The sequence below is a fragment of the Amphibalanus amphitrite genome, unplaced genomic scaffold (assembly GCF_019059575.1).
Source record: "Amphibalanus amphitrite isolate SeventyFive unplaced genomic scaffold, NRLGWU_Aamphi_draft 000042F_arrow, whole genome shotgun sequence".
NCBI lineage: Eukaryota > Metazoa > Arthropoda > Thecostraca > Balanomorpha > Balanidae > Amphibalanus > Amphibalanus amphitrite.
In genome coordinates, this window is record NW_024881538.1 from 150,663 (window position 1) to 167,496 (window position 16,834).

The following is a 16,834-nucleotide window of genomic DNA, read 5'->3' on the forward strand; positions in this document are numbered from 1 at the left end:
AGAGCCAGTGTATAAGAGCCTGTGTCAAATTGGTTGACCTTCCAGGTCAGTTTAATGACCCAAAAGTCGGGAAACTTGGGAACTGCTACAGCTTTTTAAATGGAGATTGCTAAGGGGCTTTCGGGGTGCTAACTAGTACTGATTAGTGGGACACCTTTCCAGCATCGAAAGTGCGAGGCGAGCGCGATAGTGATACTGCTCATGTGCGCACTTGCAAATTGAGACCGCCCACCAAACCGTAATTTTCAGTCCATAAGAGCCTCTAGCAGCTTTGTACGCAGTTTGCCCACCCCTAAGATGGAGGTCCTATCCTGCACGTGCGCACATTCTGATATGGTAAGCCAAATGCTAGTGTATTCTGATGCGTGAGAAAAGGATTGGACGTTTGATAAAAGGAACGTGATTAGGATTAGAATAGCGGTTTTCACGATGGCCATCTGGTACACATTTGGTGCACATCTGGTGCAGATTAGGTGCAGATTTGGTCAAATTATAGGTTCAGTGTGTTTCTAAGTAGCTATCCGCTAGGGTTGCAATAATTCCTCATGTGCCTGCTTTGTCATATTATCAGAGTATCATCGATTAATATTAATACACTGAAATAAATTCATAAAATAAAAATGTTTGCTGTAAAAGAGATTAGGTGCAGATTTGGTCACATTAGGTGCACTCGCCAGTCGCCGGCTAGCCCGTCGTGAAAACGGCTAACACTGTAAAAATATTATTTAGCACCCATGTCAAAAACCAGCTCCCTGTGCCGGCTTATTTTCTAAGCAGGCCAAAAGGTTGTGAAGGCTTAACATCCGTGTCGAAAAGTAGCTCCCTGTAACGGCTTATTTTAAGCATGCCCTGAAGGAGTGCACCCATTTACGGTGCTTATAATAAGCCGGCATAGGGTGTCGGTTTTGACATGGGTGCTAAACTTTTTTGACAGTGTAGCCTCATGGGCGGAGTTGCGGACTACAAAATCTAATATTTTCCGTTCAAAATATGCAGACTCACTTCACGCTGCGTTCTGACTCATAAACGCCATTGTTTCCAGCCCTCACTTTCAGCAAGTAACAGTCGAAATATGTACTTTCCCATTTATTCCGATCGGTCTCCTATATCGGCTCACTGCCCACACGATGAGCCCATTGAGCTCATTATTCCGTGGCCGTGAGGTGGAACGAACCAGCTGCGTGACGCAGACTGTGGAGACCGAACCAGTGCCTCCGTCGGACTATCGGCACAATGACCAGCCAAGCGGTCACACCGACCCGATTAATCAGACCATGGCGCAGGACTGCCGGACGCTGCGCAGCGGCGCGCGCGCCACTTTCCAAAGGACCGTGAGTGTGTGTGTGTGTGTGTCGCTAAAGCAGGCCATATGCCATCCCTGTGAAACGCTGTCCGTGAGCCCGCGAACGGTTGTCCGGCCTCGAACACGTCAATGACAAGCAGATGAGGGTTTAAATATATTTCATATCACGAAAACAATGTCGAGATAACAGGTAATAACTCAACAAGAACAATGTCACTATCAACAGGAAACAGACAAGGAACATTCATGTCATTTATCAATGCTCAACAACAATGCAGTAACAACTTAACAATTCAAGAGCTTTTCAGGACTTGTAAAGAAAAACGAATACGTTTTAGCACTTTTATCTCTTAGTTTATCGGTACTTCTGGAATATTTAATGAAAAGCAATTGACACAGGCGACCGGGTAGCATTGCATCGTAAATGCTGCAAATTATGATGTCAAAGTTAGCTGCCAGATATAATGGATGACGTTACGTATATAAATACTTTTTCGCGCTTTTAGCTATTCGATGAAGTGTTGTCTGTATCCATTGCTCGTCGTAACCACTCCTCCTCGACCCTGATTTACTAGTTCGACCACGAGTCTTCAAAGTCCCTCTGGAGCTGGCTCATCCAGACCGAGTGGTCCACCTCCCACTCGTCATTGTCCAGACCTCTGCCGGACTGGCTGAGCTGAGTAGCGGCCGCGGCGACGGCGACGACAACAACAACGGCAACCACGACGCCGACGACCGCGCCGATCGGTCCTGTGGAAAAGAGAAACAAAGTTGGTCATCGAAATCAGTGGAAATGACACTATGGTTGTGATGCATGGGGAACTCATGCAGGCATGCCTTTAATGATAACTGGAAGTTGGAGAACGGGAAAACATTCAAGCATTTCATAATGCTGACAGGATGCACTGCGACGTGTAATAATAAAATGATGACATCTAAAACCAGCAGTCTGACTTAGTTCTTACCGATTCCTGCCAGAAGTCCTGCAATGCCCTGGCGACGGTTAGATCCACCGAAGATCCTGTCGAACCATCTGCAATAACAAAAAAATCGGTAATGTAAGTTTCAGGACAAAAAGTAGCGCTTCTTTTTACCAGAGCAGTGTCCTAAAAGTCATCTCGAATATATGTTGAGGTCATTTTTGCGTTTAATGTGTTTCTGTTCACTAAAAAACACGTCATATCCGTAACTCAGCTCAAACATTGTGTGATTAGCTTTTGAGTTGCCTCATTTAGCATTTACAGTGATCGTACATCACAGACCATACCTATCATAACATTACAACAACAAAAAACGGTCGTAAATTACCGATAGGTAATGTTGTGTTGTGTATACAACTGGGGGATAACGTAAGTCAGTATCACTTTTATTGCATGAGATAATCAGTTCCTTATCTCAGGGCTTCCACGATCAACGCAAGGCTAATAACATATGTATATGGCCTGAAGCCCCTCGTTCATGTCTTACCCCTGGCGTGCCGGAGGACGCTGGTCGTAGTAGTTTCCGGGTGCATAGTTGGTGTAGGAGCTGGGCGCCGACTGGACCGCCGCGGCCTGCGGCTGGTAGAAGCCCTGGTCGGCAGAGACGGCGGCCACCACGGCCAGCAGCAGACACGCGGACAGCTTCATGGTGCAGACTGACTTCACGGCACACACTGAATCAAACCACGACACTGGTCGGTCGGCCGAACTCGAGTAACGGTCGGTGCTGGCGCCGCTGCGTCTGCTGCTGTGCTCGTGAGTCCTCACCTCACTGGAAGGACTGTCGAATCAGAATGTGACGGTGAAATCGATCTCCACGCCCGTTATATACCCGTACTCGCCGCCTCCTGGCTTTCACGATTTGGACTGGTAATGGTGTTTCACAAACAGAAGCGCCTGTCGAATCGGGGCCTTTCAGATATGTCAGTCCCACGCCCGAATCTCTTAGTTTCGACTTCATATTAATTGAAAAAAGGTTGCGTGGTAAATAATGTTGATCCACGACTTACTATGGTGCTTCTACTGCCCTGCCCTCCTTCTTCATCACAGTTTGTCTTCAAAACACCGTGCCGCAGGGCGCAGGCGCGCCCTGGCTTAGCGTTTTTCGATGGCATAAAAGTGCATATGTCTTGTCGAATTTTGGAAATGGACCGCACACTTGGAAATATCACATTAATGGTCGCACAATTCACATTATTTTTACCAAAAGCATACTAGTCAAAAATCTTTAAAGCCACCACGCATATAATTATTGAATTGTGTGCATTGTGCATGCGTTACTCGAGGGCAGCGCTTTTCGAGAAGCGCTGTGGCCCGAAGCTTTGGACTTTGAATTGTGAAAAACGCCCACCCGCCGTAAAACGCAAACACCGCAAAACGCGCAAAACGCACGGCCGAAACGCCAACGCAAACGTCGCAAACATAAACAATAAACAAACGCACGTCTGCCGCAAACCGCAAAAGAAATGCAAAAAATCCGCAAAAAAATAAAACCGCCCGCATCGCACGCCCGCTAACCGCCAACCGAAAACGTCTAAAAATCGCCCGCCCGCGCCGCCAAAAGCAAACACCGCAAAAAAAGAAACGAAAAAGCGGCCGCCAACCGCAAAAGGCGCAAAAAACAAAACCGCCCGCATCGCCCGTTGTGCATGCATTACAACGTGAGAAAAAGAAGGTGAAACATTATAACTAACAGCCATCCCTAAAACGTAGAAATGTACTTTGGACGTGCATGCATGTGTTAATTGAACACCAATTAGCTTGTGCCGGGTGCTCCTCACATTGGTTCTCAACGGTATACCAATGTTGAGGGCAATCGGTCCGGTCGTTCGGCCATGATGCATTCATGGAAAAGCATTACCCGTTATTTTATTTATCTATTCGATGTCATGGAACAACAGGCGAATTTACACGGCAGTAACAGTCCGTAGCAGCTATACGTTTGTATAGGTGCCCATGCCTATCCAGCATGCAAATTTTCATCGAAATCGGCTCAGTGAATTGCGGAGCTATTGTTATTGAAACAAACTCGACACCCCTTCATTTTCCACGTGCCACGTGCAGTAGTGTCATTCACGTCATTTAGGTGCATCGAAAGAAGCACGGGTGTATAATTTTTCAAAGTTGGTGTGGAGAAGGCATGCATTATGCACATGCAGCGGGGATCATGGGTCAGCCGCTCTGCCCCTGATTATGGTAAGGCTTCGCGGCAAAACGGGCGTTTCGCCAGAGACGAAAGCCGATGATACCTAATTTTAACCGGCGCCTCACTGAGGTCTATGTACGAGTATAACACGCCCTATTGGAAGGGGGGGGGGCTATTCATCGTCCCACTCCGAACTCCGAAACTACTGGGCCTATTGTCAAAATGCAAACGGCGTCTGATAGCCCCGGAAAAACTGTCGAGCGAAACCTAATTCTAATTACCTTGAGGTCACCAATTAACCCGGCCGGGCCCGGGGGGTAATCCCAACCACCGCAGCCCGGGGTGGTTGGGTTTTTCGCCCCCCCCCCCCCCCCCTGTCTAACTCCGTAAATAAGGGAGCTACGGAAACAAAAGCGATACCAAACGAAAGGTCCTTACGAGACGATTCTAAAGCACCTAAAATTTTTGACCTCAGGTCAATTTTCAAGGTCAGAGGTCGAGGTCAAAGGCAAAAACCGGCACATGTGTAGTGATCTCAAAGTAAGCCTTCTATAGGACGGCAGGCTGCATCAAACCGGCAAAATTGGGTGTCAAACGAAAGAAGAGAAGCTGAGGATTCCGTAAATGTGCTTAAAATTAAAGGTCAAGGTCAAGGTCACGCTCAAAATTGACCTTAAACTTGGCACTTTTCGCACATCTTGCGTGCTAGCTTCCAAGATGTTTTGAAATGTTTTGAGGCTTATTAGTTCGCTATTTGTGGTTCATCTTACGATACAAGGCTGCTCAAAGGTCAAGGTCACAGAAGAGTATCCCTGATAGAGGCTATTTCACTGATTCAAGTTAGTAATAATAAATAAGACAATTTTGCCGTCCAGAAGCTCTAAATGAAGGCTTAGAGGAAAATAGATGCCAGATTCGTGATCAGCGGGTACAAATCCATCATAAATGACCTCTCATGTGTCAAGGTCAACCAGAGGTCATTCGAGGTCACGTGAGGTCAACATAAAACTTGACCTTTTCCGAAGAAAATATATATCATTCGACGCGGCTTGACAAGGCGAATGCGATGGTACCATTGCCGTAGCTCTAGGACCTTTTTTGTCGAAGTTATTTGCGAAAAACTAAAACCACATTTCGGGGTCGTTGACCTGACCTCTGACCTCAGGTCACCAAAACTATTTTTCTATTTTTATCTAGGTCAAACGCTACACAACCGTGCTCGTAATTTGTCTTTATCTCTAAAACTCTATTTTCAGCAGCTATTTGAAGCAGGGATGCGGAGCCGGAGCCGGAGTCGGAGCCGGAGCCGCCGGAGCCGGCATATTTTGCCCGGAGCCGGAGCCGGAGCCGGAGCCGTGAAACAATATAGCCCGGAGCCGGAGCCGGAGCCGGAGCCGCCAAAAAAGGGGGCGACTCCGGCTCCTTTTTATTTTTTGAAGAGGAAAAAAATAATTGACCTAGCTCGGTTTGACAGTACAATGCAGTAAAACATATGGTACTATTGGTCTCAGGATAAGGGCCCAGGCGACCTGTAGTTTTGATGCGGTGAATACCCTCACCCTCGCCACAACTCGAGTGGGGGTGGCGCTGGCTGGGAGGAGGGGTGCACTCGGCCCGAGTTGTGGCGAGGGTAAGGGTATCCATCGCATCAAAACTACAGGTCGCCTGGGTCCTTATCTTGAGACCAATAGTACGTCATGGGCCATCAAGTGAATGAAAAAAGCCGAATATCCCCAGTATCCCACAGTACGCAATCAACTTCCTGTCTGCTCCTCCCCCCCCCCCCCCCACACACACGTCTACTGCATCCCCAGAACATGAGGACCGGTCATCAGGTGACGGCCATTGTTTTGAAGCCAGTGCAGTGGACTGCGACTCCCAGCAACGTCTCTTTTTCTTCCACCCGTATTAAATTGATTGCATAGGGGATGTACTGAGTCGGAGCCGGAGCCGCCGGAGCCGGACCATTTTACTCGGAGCCGGAGCCGGAGCCGGAGCCGCCATAGCATTTCACCCGGAGCTGGAGCCGGAGCCGGAGCCGATTTTTTCTCCGGAGCCGGAGCCGGAGCCGGAGCCGTCTGAAATTTCCACGGCTCCGCATCCCTGATTTGAAGTTTGCGTCTGTGTGACGCCGAAGTTTGCCGTGCAGGGGTCTAGAAAAATGGACCTTGTGACGTCATCAATGGGGCTAGGTCCAAATTTTATACTTCAGAAGATGTCAAATTGATGGGAGAAAAGATACTGAACGTTTCGCTTTCCTATCACTAAGCGTTCGGGAGCTAGAGCAAATATTCGCCAGGAGGGGGGGGGGGGCGAAAAACGCCCCCCGGGCCCGCGAGGGTTAAGTCACAGGCAGACATGTGCATGGATCCGAGTGATGAATCTATGATCTCAGTGGATCTCGAAGCAAAGTGCAGGCTGGGATCTATGATTCCACGGATCCAGCGTGGAAAATACATCTTGGATCTATGATCTCATATGATCTGACGATAAAATAAGAACATGGATCTATGATCTGAGTGGATCCCACCATGCATCACATTTGAAACCATGTTTTAAAGGGTTTCTATGCCAATAAGTGACATAAAACTATGGATTATGACGTGCGATCACATAAAATCACTAAAACAGAACGTTTGTGAGTTGAAACAAGTATTTTTTGGGATATAAATATGTGTTGACAAAAAATAAGTGAGGATTTATGATCTCACTGGATCTCAAGCAAAAAATGAGACTCGGATCTGTGATCCCTACGGATCTCTCGATAAATTACAGAGCTGGATCTATGATCCCGTCGGATCCGAGATCAGGATCCGTGGGATCAGATCCCAGATCCATTTTCTTGGACCCATGCACGTGTCTGGTCTCAGGTCAGGTCAAAGTAAAAACTATCGATGCTTGGCCTGTTCACATTTTGGGCTCTGGCCGCCGGCTTACAAGTCAGATGAGGTTCGTTTTTGGCTTACGCACTTGCGTATAGATCAGTGGTCGGCAGGTCCTCCAGGGTCGTGCCCCCTTTTTTGGCGCCAGGCAGGGCCATTACCCCCACCCTACCAGACACCATTGGTGATACAACCAATGTTACTGAAATTCCATACTTTTCCGTGACTCTTTGGGTAGGTACCATATCTGCGAGAAACCGCAGGCCCCTCCCCTGCGGTTTCTCGCAAATATCTCAAAAACGTTGGCACGGAGCGCCACCATTTTGGAACATTTTATCATACATCGTTTCTGCACATGTTGTGAATATTTCAGACCAGAGTCACTCAAAGTCAGGTCACCAGATCGATCACGTCAAGTGACCTCACCTCAGTAAAGACTGCAACGCCTACTTTAGCTGCATTGAGTGACAGATCTCTTTCAAACTTTCAGGAATTGATAAAGGCAACAACATGTACAAAATTTGTATCTCGGAGATTTGATGTCGGTGACCAAAGTTCAGGTCAATTTCATGCCCTCTCCCATTATAAATGGGAGAGGGCGCAAAGTCAATGGTACAAAATTGAAAGGCGCCTCTTTTGGACCAGTGTCATTCCTAACACTGTGACACTCTTATTTACAAGTAAACATGACCGCTGAACCGGAAAATTGCACCCGTAACCCCGCTGTATGTCCCTGAGGTCATTTCAGGTCATGAATGGTATCTAACAGCTATTCGCTAATAACTTTTGATAAGGGCATCCCAGAGCGATGAAAATGCCTTATAAGTGTTCAGCTCGACGATACGGATCGACTGATGTGCAACAAAACATTCGATGCTTCTCGACGGGAGGATCACGATGCTGATAAAAGTGAGCTCTTGCAAGTTTTGAGTGAAAAGTTATTTAAGAAAAACTATCAGCAAGCATCGTACATTTTGGTAGCTTTTGTCTCCTGCAGGCTAAACCACCTTCGGTTGAATCTGAGGGCAGGCATCAGAAAAAACGTTAAGAGAGCTATCGAATGCGTTTTTCCGCAGCGCTGTAGCTCTATCCTTTCCTGAGCTATAGGCCAGTTTGTCGAAAATTGTCAAAGGTTGACCTGGAAATTGGCGAAATTTTACGTTCGATGACCTCTGGTGACCTGACCTTTGATTTGACCTAAAAGGTGACCATAGTTTTTTCTTCATCATTTCTTACGCTCTTTCGATCGCCGACTACGGCGTTTCGCTAGTGACCCAGGAGCCAAGTTAATAGGGGGTGTTCTACCTCCATCTCCAGCAGGGCGTGGAAATCCAGGAGCCCCAGCAGGGCGCGGGTTAACCCCCATACGTATATGGGTAGCGGGTATTTTTCGAGAATAGATCACGTTAAAAGGGTCGGATCACGAAAAAAACTGTACCATCGAGCCGATCATTTTATCTGTCCTGAAAATGGCATGACCTTAACCCAAATAACCGTTGATTTGTGAGATTTTCTTGGGATCATGGCAGGCCACAAAATCTCACTTCAAGAAGTTACAGCAGGACCCGATTAACTCGGCAGTTGTTATTGACCTATGGGAGGTCACCCAATGACCAACGACCTTTAAATTGGGTAGCAGCGGCTGCTTATCTTCACGGGCAACACGCTCAATTTTTCTGCAAAGCTCCAGCTCAGAGACCGAGACGCTCAGGTCAGGGTGTAATGGACGACTCCTCTCCCTCGCGTTAGTGACTGTGAAAACGCCAATGTGAGACGAGCGCCGGCTAGTAGGTACATGACAGTTACTTTCCACGACTGTACGGAATGGTGAGCAGCTACATGAAAATTGGCATGCGCCAGCTAATCAGTTCATGCTTTGTGCGTTTGACCTCGACTAATCTTTGAATCCTGGGGCACAACAGTTGCGATGTTTGTCCCATCAAGGGAGCCATTAATTCTAAAAAAGATGAGGCTTTCTCAGAGGCCCTCATTACCCCCCGCCGAAGGGCGCCATTACCCCCAAAGGGGGCATGCCCCACCATTTGCCGACCCCTGGTATAGATCCTTTAGATACCCTGAGGGTACCAAACTTATACTTTGATTTTTAGGTCAGGGTCAGGTCATAGCAGGTCACGAAATTTTGTATCATGAATCGGTCACGTGACAGATATTTTATAGTCCATTTTGCATTTAGGCCATCGATTCCGAATTCGGTGTCGTATATGTATCATTCGAAGCCATTTTGAGTCGAATTTAGCTGAGGTGAGGCCATTTCAGGTCAAAAAAGGTGAAATTTCAAATTTAAAATTTTTCAACAACAAAAAAAGAACGGTGTCTATCGAATGCAGTTTGAGGTCAGGAGCACGATGTAACTATTTATATTGGTGTGCGATGTCAAATACCCACGTACTGAAAAACCGATTCGAAAAATATTATAGTGAAATTTGTGCTACAATGCGTATAACTTGGCTATTTTGAAGATATCCATCCGGCTGAAACTTGCTAGAGTATACCCATCACGGCCATGTGTTCTATCAAATATATTTCATTTTTTCGAAATGTCAAAAACTTTTGGAAAAAAAGATGAAAATATAAGTTTTGAAATTTAATATACACATTTTCAAAATTATCAAAATTTTGAAAAATCGAGATAGCAGTTTGATAGCACGTGTATTCGAAGTCCTCTCAAGCAAAGAAATTAGATCTAGCTTAAAAAAAAAAAAAACTGAGCTCTTGAGAGCAATGCCGTAGCTCAATGTTTTGCGTCAAAATAAGCCGAACATGACGTCACTCTGACGTCACTTCCGGCCTACCTATGGTAGCTACGAAGTTCATACTTTGACACAAGATGTCAATTGATGCCGCCGAAAGTACTAAAAGTTTCGCGCCGATGTCTAGCGCTTTAGGAGTTATTGCAGAACAACGAGCTTGGTCATTGGTTGCCCTTCGATCTGGCCGATGACCCAGAAATCATGATATTCGGGGTCTTAGAACATCTTAAGGTAAGGTTAAAAGTTTTTATTTTTCGGGATCCTGATTTCAAAACTTGCATTTGTACAGTCGTGTACAGGTTGATGGTCCCCTACTCTTTATCCACCGGGTTCCTATGGCTCAGCATTGGCAGCAGCCGCCTGGTACCGGTAGGCTGTGCCGCATGACCCGAGAGTGAAGCGGCACAGCCTACCCACACTGTATGACACCGGCTCGGGTCGCCTGGTAGAGCGATTTGACCGGACGCTGCGTTACACCGGCTGGAAGGAGGGGGGGGGGGGTAAAGGTCAGGCCTGTCTATTTGGCTCGGCTCGGTGGATGAGGCGGGCTGAAGTGTGGTGTGGGACGGGGGTAATGTGGGGAGGGAGTGAGCGGACCTGGGGCTGGGTGTGTGTGGTCACTTGTCGCATAGAACCGATCGTAATCCACCCTCCAAAAATTCTCTTTAGAGATATTCACAAAACCCAGGGGGGTTCAAACACCCATCTCCCAAGTGGGGTGCGGAAGGACAGGTAAGGGTCCATACGGTCTCCTCATGAATTGCAGCAAAGAAAGAAAACAGACCTGTCACCAAATAATCTTTCTGAAAAGTGGACTAATCGCATAGCCTCGGACACAGAAATAAACATCCAGCACGCGAAGCGTCTCCAACCGGGCCTCTCACTACCGGTCAATTTGACAGTCTAGCACTCCTACGCTGAGCTACACCGGATGGTGGCCACGGACGGGGCAAAGTCTGGCCGGGCGGGCGGCGGGGCCGGGAGGTCGGCAGCAAAGTCAATGAATGTTGTTGTGGTCTCGGGTGCCGGTCGCTCTAGCTTGGTGGAATGATGATGGATCATTGGCAAAACTTTCAACGTGGAGTCCCGGTTCGAGCCTCATCGGGGCTCCGGCTACTTTTCCGAGTTAGGATCTGGTTTGATTTTAGTGGTTGCGAGCCATTTATACGGTTTTATATCTACATGTCGATTGTCGATTGATTGATTGATTCATTCATTCGTTCATTTATTACATGTCGACATTTAGCATACGAATTGACATCCAGGATCAATCCGATCAATCTACCATTTTCATAAGCGTATTGCCTAAATATCATGCATATATGTGGCACAAGACCTATGGTTGCCTCGATACCGTGCCAAATCACGTTTTGCACAATGCACAAGTAAATTATATTCGCTGGGTCTTCCGTGCATTGTGCTTAGCAAAAACAGGAATGCAATTGTTAAGCGACGCAAAATGTGCAATGCAGCAAGTGACCACACAACCCGCCCAGCCCCCATGGTCCACCAACACGCCCCACACCACTCCCCAGCCCACGCCAACCACCGAGACGAGCCCCTCCCCCCGCGCTGGTCTGACGTGACAGCTGGTCTACAAAGCGCTCCACCCGGCGACCCGAGCCGATGTCAAACGGCGTGGGTAGACTGTGCCGCTTCACTCTCGGGTCATGCGGCACAGCCTACCGGTACCAGGCGGCTGCTGCCAATGCTGAGCCATAGGAACCCGGTGGATAAAGAGTAGGGGACCATCAACCTGTACACGACTGTACCTATGTAAAAAGTGATGCATTCATACATTTGGGGTAGGTCAGGTCAGGTCAGGTCAGGTCAACCAGCTGGCGCTCTGCAATTTGACGGCTATCCATACCTACCAGGCGCTACTCACCAATGAAATCTTATGCTGCAGTGCATAGCCATCAAAACTAGTTGCAGTGCATTGGCACTGTGTAAACCAGTATAACGCCTTTTGGGGCGAGTAACGGAGCGAGCGAGAGGGTGAGTCTTGCACGTGCGATATTTCGAGGGGGTACCTCCAACCGACTTGTGCACGGCACCCTACTAACCGGTCTCTAGCGATGTGCCAAATTTGAGCACAATCGGCCCAGCCGTTCTCGAGATCTGGAAGCGGCACCCTGCACGTGCGCACGTGCAAAATGGGTCCCAACTGACTTGTGCACGGCACCCTACTAACTGGTCCCTAACCGTGTACCAAATTTGAGCGCCATCGGTCCAGCCGTTCTCGAGATCTGGAAACGACCCCTGCACGTGCGCACGTGCAGCAGCACCCCAACTCTGGCACATGAATATGCAGTGCCTAGTGGGTGCCTACCTACATGCCAACTTTTAGCGCAATCGGCCAAGTAGTTACCGAGATATTGCAACAATTGCAAAACTGACACCACTTCGTTTTGCACGTGGCACGTGCATAAGGGGTCACCCACATGCATCAAGAATAGTCCAATACTTGGTAGAAGGAATGAAGCTACCCTACAAAAATTACCGCATGTAAATCGGTCAAGTGGTTGCTGAGATATAAGCCTCGCAAAAGCGTCCGCACGGCCGGCCGCTCATACTCAGAAATTTCCGTTATTCTACGTAAGACTCCGCTCGCTTCGCTCGCTCCGTAATAACATTTCAAGTGTTGTGTATGAGGGGCCGGGGCCCGGGGGGTATGTACCAAACTTGACCAGCCAAAACCCTATATGTATGCTAACAACTGTGCCGTCCTTCGGTCGCCATTCGGAGGGTACCGGGCGAGCCACCAGGACACATTGTCCGACCTCTGAACTTTCACTGTCCTTTGACTCCGCCCCGCAGTCAGTAGTGCCGCGGGCGGTGGCGACGGAACCGGTTCTATGTAGATATCTTCTCATGAGACATGAACCTTCATTTTCGATCCCTCTAGTAGCGTAAAATACCTCCGTGCGCTCATAAACGTGCCCCGGACCGGCGGCGGCTGGGATGAGAGAGAGAGAGAGAGAGAGAGAGAGAGAGAGAGAGGGGGGGAGGCGAACAGTGGCTGGGAAGAGGGTGGGGCAGCTGAGAAAGGGGAACGGCGGCAGGGAAGAGGAAAGGGTGGTTTTAAAGAGGGAATGGTGGCTGGAAAGAGGGTCCGGCGGTCTGGGAGGAGGGAATGGCGGCTGGAAAGAGGGTCCGGCGGGCTGGGAAGAGGGAATGGTGGCTGGGAAGAGGGAATGGTGGCTGGGAAGAGGGAATAGTGGCTGGGAAGAGTGACGCACGCCGTAACCGGCGGGCTGAGCAGCCACTCAAAGGCCTGAAGTATTACGTGTGACATCTGGCGCTCTGATTAATCTTTGGAAACATAATTGAAAATTCCGCTGCCATAACAATAGTCGGATATCTATTAGGTACATCGAACAGCCCGCTCCCATATGGGAAAAAATAGCATGGACGGAGAAACGAGACAACGGAGGAGCCGACCCATAGGCGGCGGAACGGGGAGGGCACCAGGGCACCTGGAGGTGTTGAATTGAAGGTGTTCCGCCGCTACTGAGCCGACCGTAAATTTAACGAAAATTGCAAGGCTCCTAACTTACGCGGCCTTTAAATGTGGCGAATCCGATTACCCTTCGTGAATAGTGCAATCGCGTTCCGGAAGGAAGGAAGGAAGGAAGGAAGGAAGGAAGGAAGGAAGGGTGAAACGCAGCATACACGGATAATGATGAAGCAAATCATCTGCTCAAGCCCATACTTATTTCTGGAGCATCGGTCACTCAACGACTCACTTTTTTATTCATTTTTGAATAATCCGATACATCTGGTAGGTACAATGTGCTTTTGTTACGACCACTGGCCATATCCAATAGCCGTTTTCACGACAGGCTATCCGGCGAATGCACCTGATTTGACCAAATCTGCACCTAATTTCTTTTACAGTAAGTATCTTCATTTTAGGAATTTATTTCAGTGTTTTAACCGATGATGCTCTCTGATAATATGAAAAAGCGGGCATATAAGCAATTAGTGCAACCCTAGCTGATAGCTGCTAAGAACACACTGAACCTGATTTGACCAAATGTGCACCTAATCTGTACCAGATGTGCACCAAATGTGTACCAGATGGCCGTCGTGAAAACGGCTATTATCCATTTTCAGATGGCCCAGTCTGCTTCCAAACGACTTGGTCCGTTTACTTGACCTAGACCGTTATCAAGTGACCGAATCCCGTAGTCCGTTCTCAAACTGCTTTGCTTCTCAATCCTATATTGGGTCGCCTGCAGGACTGGCCCGTTTACAAAGGTCAGAATTCAGCAAACAGCCTGAACCTCCCGGTCTGCAACACATCCACGACATTGTTTTCTGTACTAGGACGTATTGATGCACCGTGGTCCGTGTTCTCTGCATGACTATAGACTAGTAGGTATGTAGCAATAGACAAATGTATATATTGAGACGGGTTACACAGCACATTCGGGTGGACGCGTTTCGTCTCCCGAAGTGTTTGTATTGTTTTTAATTTCCGAGAGGGTGTCGATAAAGTCATTTAGACGAAACGCGTCCACCCGAATGTGCTGTGTAACCCGTCTCAATATATACTAGTAGGTATGTCCTATCACCTCTGTGATGTGCTTGAATTTTTTCTCCGAATAACATCGACTCTCCTCGGCTCGGCGACACGCCCTGTGATGTTGACTAACGAACCGATTGGTCGCAGGAGCGGTCAACTGGGTGGCATCGCTGCAGTTCCGTCACTCCAACTCCCACTTCTGCGGCGGCACGGTCATCGGCGACTACTGGGTGCTCACGGCCGCACACTGCATGCAGAGCGTGTGAGTTAAAACGCAAAACATGTGAGTCGTCACGGAGAACATGTGAGTCACAACGCAGAACGTATGAGTCGGCATACATGCAGACAGAAGTCGTTTACGGATCAAATGCGATATTTTTGTGTTGTTCCAAACTCTACCCTATTGTTTATAAATGTCAACGAGGCAATATTCTCTCTCTCTCTCTCTCTCTCTCTCTCTCTCTCTCTCTCTCTCTCTCTCTCTCTCTCTCTCTCTCTCTCTCTCTCTCTCTCTCTCTCTCTCTCTCTCTCTCTCTCTCTCTCTCCCTCTCTTTCTCCCTCTCCCCATCTCTCTCTCCTCTATCTCTCCCATTTTTGCCCTGCCCTAACTCTAAGGCTCAATCATACACCTACTTACAGCTCCTTGTGATCCCATTGTCGTTTCGTCTGATTACGCCCCACGGTCGGCCGTTCCCATAGGCCTTCCCACGGTCGGTCTCACTAGTCCTCCCTCTTCCCGACAGGAGGGCCGATCAGTTCCAGGTGGTCACTGGAGGGACAAACCTAGACGGAACGGGTCTCCAGGTCAGGTATCCAGTCAACGTCACCATCGCTAACTATGACGAGTGAGTCGCCTCGGCTGGGAGCGAGAATTGAGGAGAGACAAGGCCGGAAAACAGCCGCGTGGGCCGGGAGACACGGGGGGAAATTTTCACAGGATGCAGTGGGCAACGGAGCATGTAGCTGGGAATGAACTATAGGGGGATAAAACATTCCCTGGGGCGGTAGTACATGTGAATTGATATACCTAAGCCGGGACATTGTATTATCAAGTGCCATTGCTAGTTGGGGATGAGCCAATGCATTCTCCGAAGGATGAATAGAGACGAACCAGTGTTGTACCTCGCCTTTGCTTACTGACATAGACCATCATACGGTTTGAAAAGGCCAATCCCGCATTGGTTGGGACGGGGCCTGGGCACAGGTACGGGTGAGCGGAGGGTTACACAGGTGTTCACGTCAAAAGGTGACACAGACCGCACCCACAAAGGCGGAGACGGGCGGCCCGACACAGCTGTGGCGTATCGCCAAGGTCTCGAACATGACCGTTCACCCAGAAACCGAGTAACGGAACGTGCCTGGGATGGAGGTTTCACCAGTCCGGTAGGCACTAACCGCACATTCCATAATGTTGTATTAATTACGTATTAACCTATTTTTGGGTAAGATACATGTAGAGCCAGCCCACGTAAGACTAAAAATTCTTCGACTGTCTCAAACGGAAACGTAACCAAGACCCAAGTACCAAACCGTTTTTATGTAGGTATAGGTAACTACTAGAGATGTCAATCGGATACAAACTTTTTGGTATACCGATACCAAACCGATACCAACTCGGTATTTGGTATTTCAATCCTAATGTATTTGGTATTTTGTTGGTATCATGAACCCTCGCTAATGTTTAAGAGGCTAAGAAATCGGTAAAAGGTTGGTATTTTCCTCATATTCCCAAGTTGGTTTGGTTTCGGTATTTCTCCACGGTTTTGGTTGGTAGGTATCTGGTTTGGTATCGGTATTCCGATTTTCCGTAATTGACATCACTAGTAACTACTGTTATGTTTATTACGTCTATCATCCAAAGACCAAAGCCCACCGTGAAAAGAACACTGCACGTTACACATCATCTATCCAATCACATGTCGCTCGTTTCAGCAACATGAAGTCAAACGACCTGGCTCTGATCCGCACCGGCACACCGCTGGAGCCTTCCACGCGCATCACGGGCGCGGTGGTGAGCCCGGCCGAGCAGCGGCCTGCCGCCGGCACAGAGTGTCAGGTGCTCGGCTGGGGGCTCACCAAACAGGGCGGCAGGACCGTGCGTCAGCTGCGCTGGACCACCGTCACCACTCAGTCCAACGACCGGTGTCAGGCCGAGTTTAGGTGAGAAGCGACCGGTGTCAGTCCGAGTTTGGGTGAGAAGCGACCGGTGTCAGTCCGAGTT

At 48.5% G+C, this 16,834-nt stretch overlaps 2 protein-coding genes across 2 annotated transcripts in view; one reads left to right on the forward strand and one right to left on the reverse strand.

Moving 5' to 3' along the window:
• The window catches only part of LOC122375932 (trypsin alpha-3-like), a 33,445-nt gene that overhangs the window by 14,263 nt on the left and 2,348 nt on the right, over positions 1-16,834 (forward strand). Inside the window, exons 2-4 of the mRNA XM_043355528.1 lie at positions 14,761-14,875; positions 15,357-15,458; positions 16,546-16,773. Coding sequence (XP_043211463.1) covers positions 14,761-14,875; positions 15,357-15,458; positions 16,546-16,773 — 445 coding nt within the window. The remainder of the gene's footprint in view (positions 1-14,760; positions 14,876-15,356; positions 15,459-16,545; positions 16,774-16,834) is intronic.
• On the reverse strand, positions 1,434-3,101 carry LOC122375940. Its single transcript, XM_043355550.1, has 3 exons — positions 2,771-3,101; positions 2,269-2,336; positions 1,434-2,053 (listed from the first exon to the last, which is right to left on the reverse strand). The coding sequence occupies exons 1-3, from the start codon at positions 2,929-2,931 to the stop codon at positions 1,875-1,877; spliced, it is 408 nt and encodes a 135-aa protein (XP_043211485.1). The 5' UTR covers positions 2,932-3,101; the 3' UTR covers positions 1,434-1,874.

What these genes read in the sequence shown, in the direction of transcription:
- LOC122375940 (XM_043355550.1), bottom strand. Translation starts at nt 2,931, where the DNA reads ATGAAGCTGTCCGCGTGTCTGCTGCTGGCCGTGGTGGCCGCCGTCTCT. An exon ending in CGTCCTCCGGCACGCCAGGG is followed by an intron (nt 2,337 to 2,770) that starts GTAAGACATGAA and finishes TTGTTATTGCAG; the next exon opens with ATGGTTCGACAGGATCTTCG. An exon ending in AGGACTTCTGGCAGGAATCG is followed by an intron (nt 2,054 to 2,268) that starts GTAAGAACTAAG and finishes TCTTTTCCACAG; the next exon opens with GACCGATCGGCGCGGTCGTC.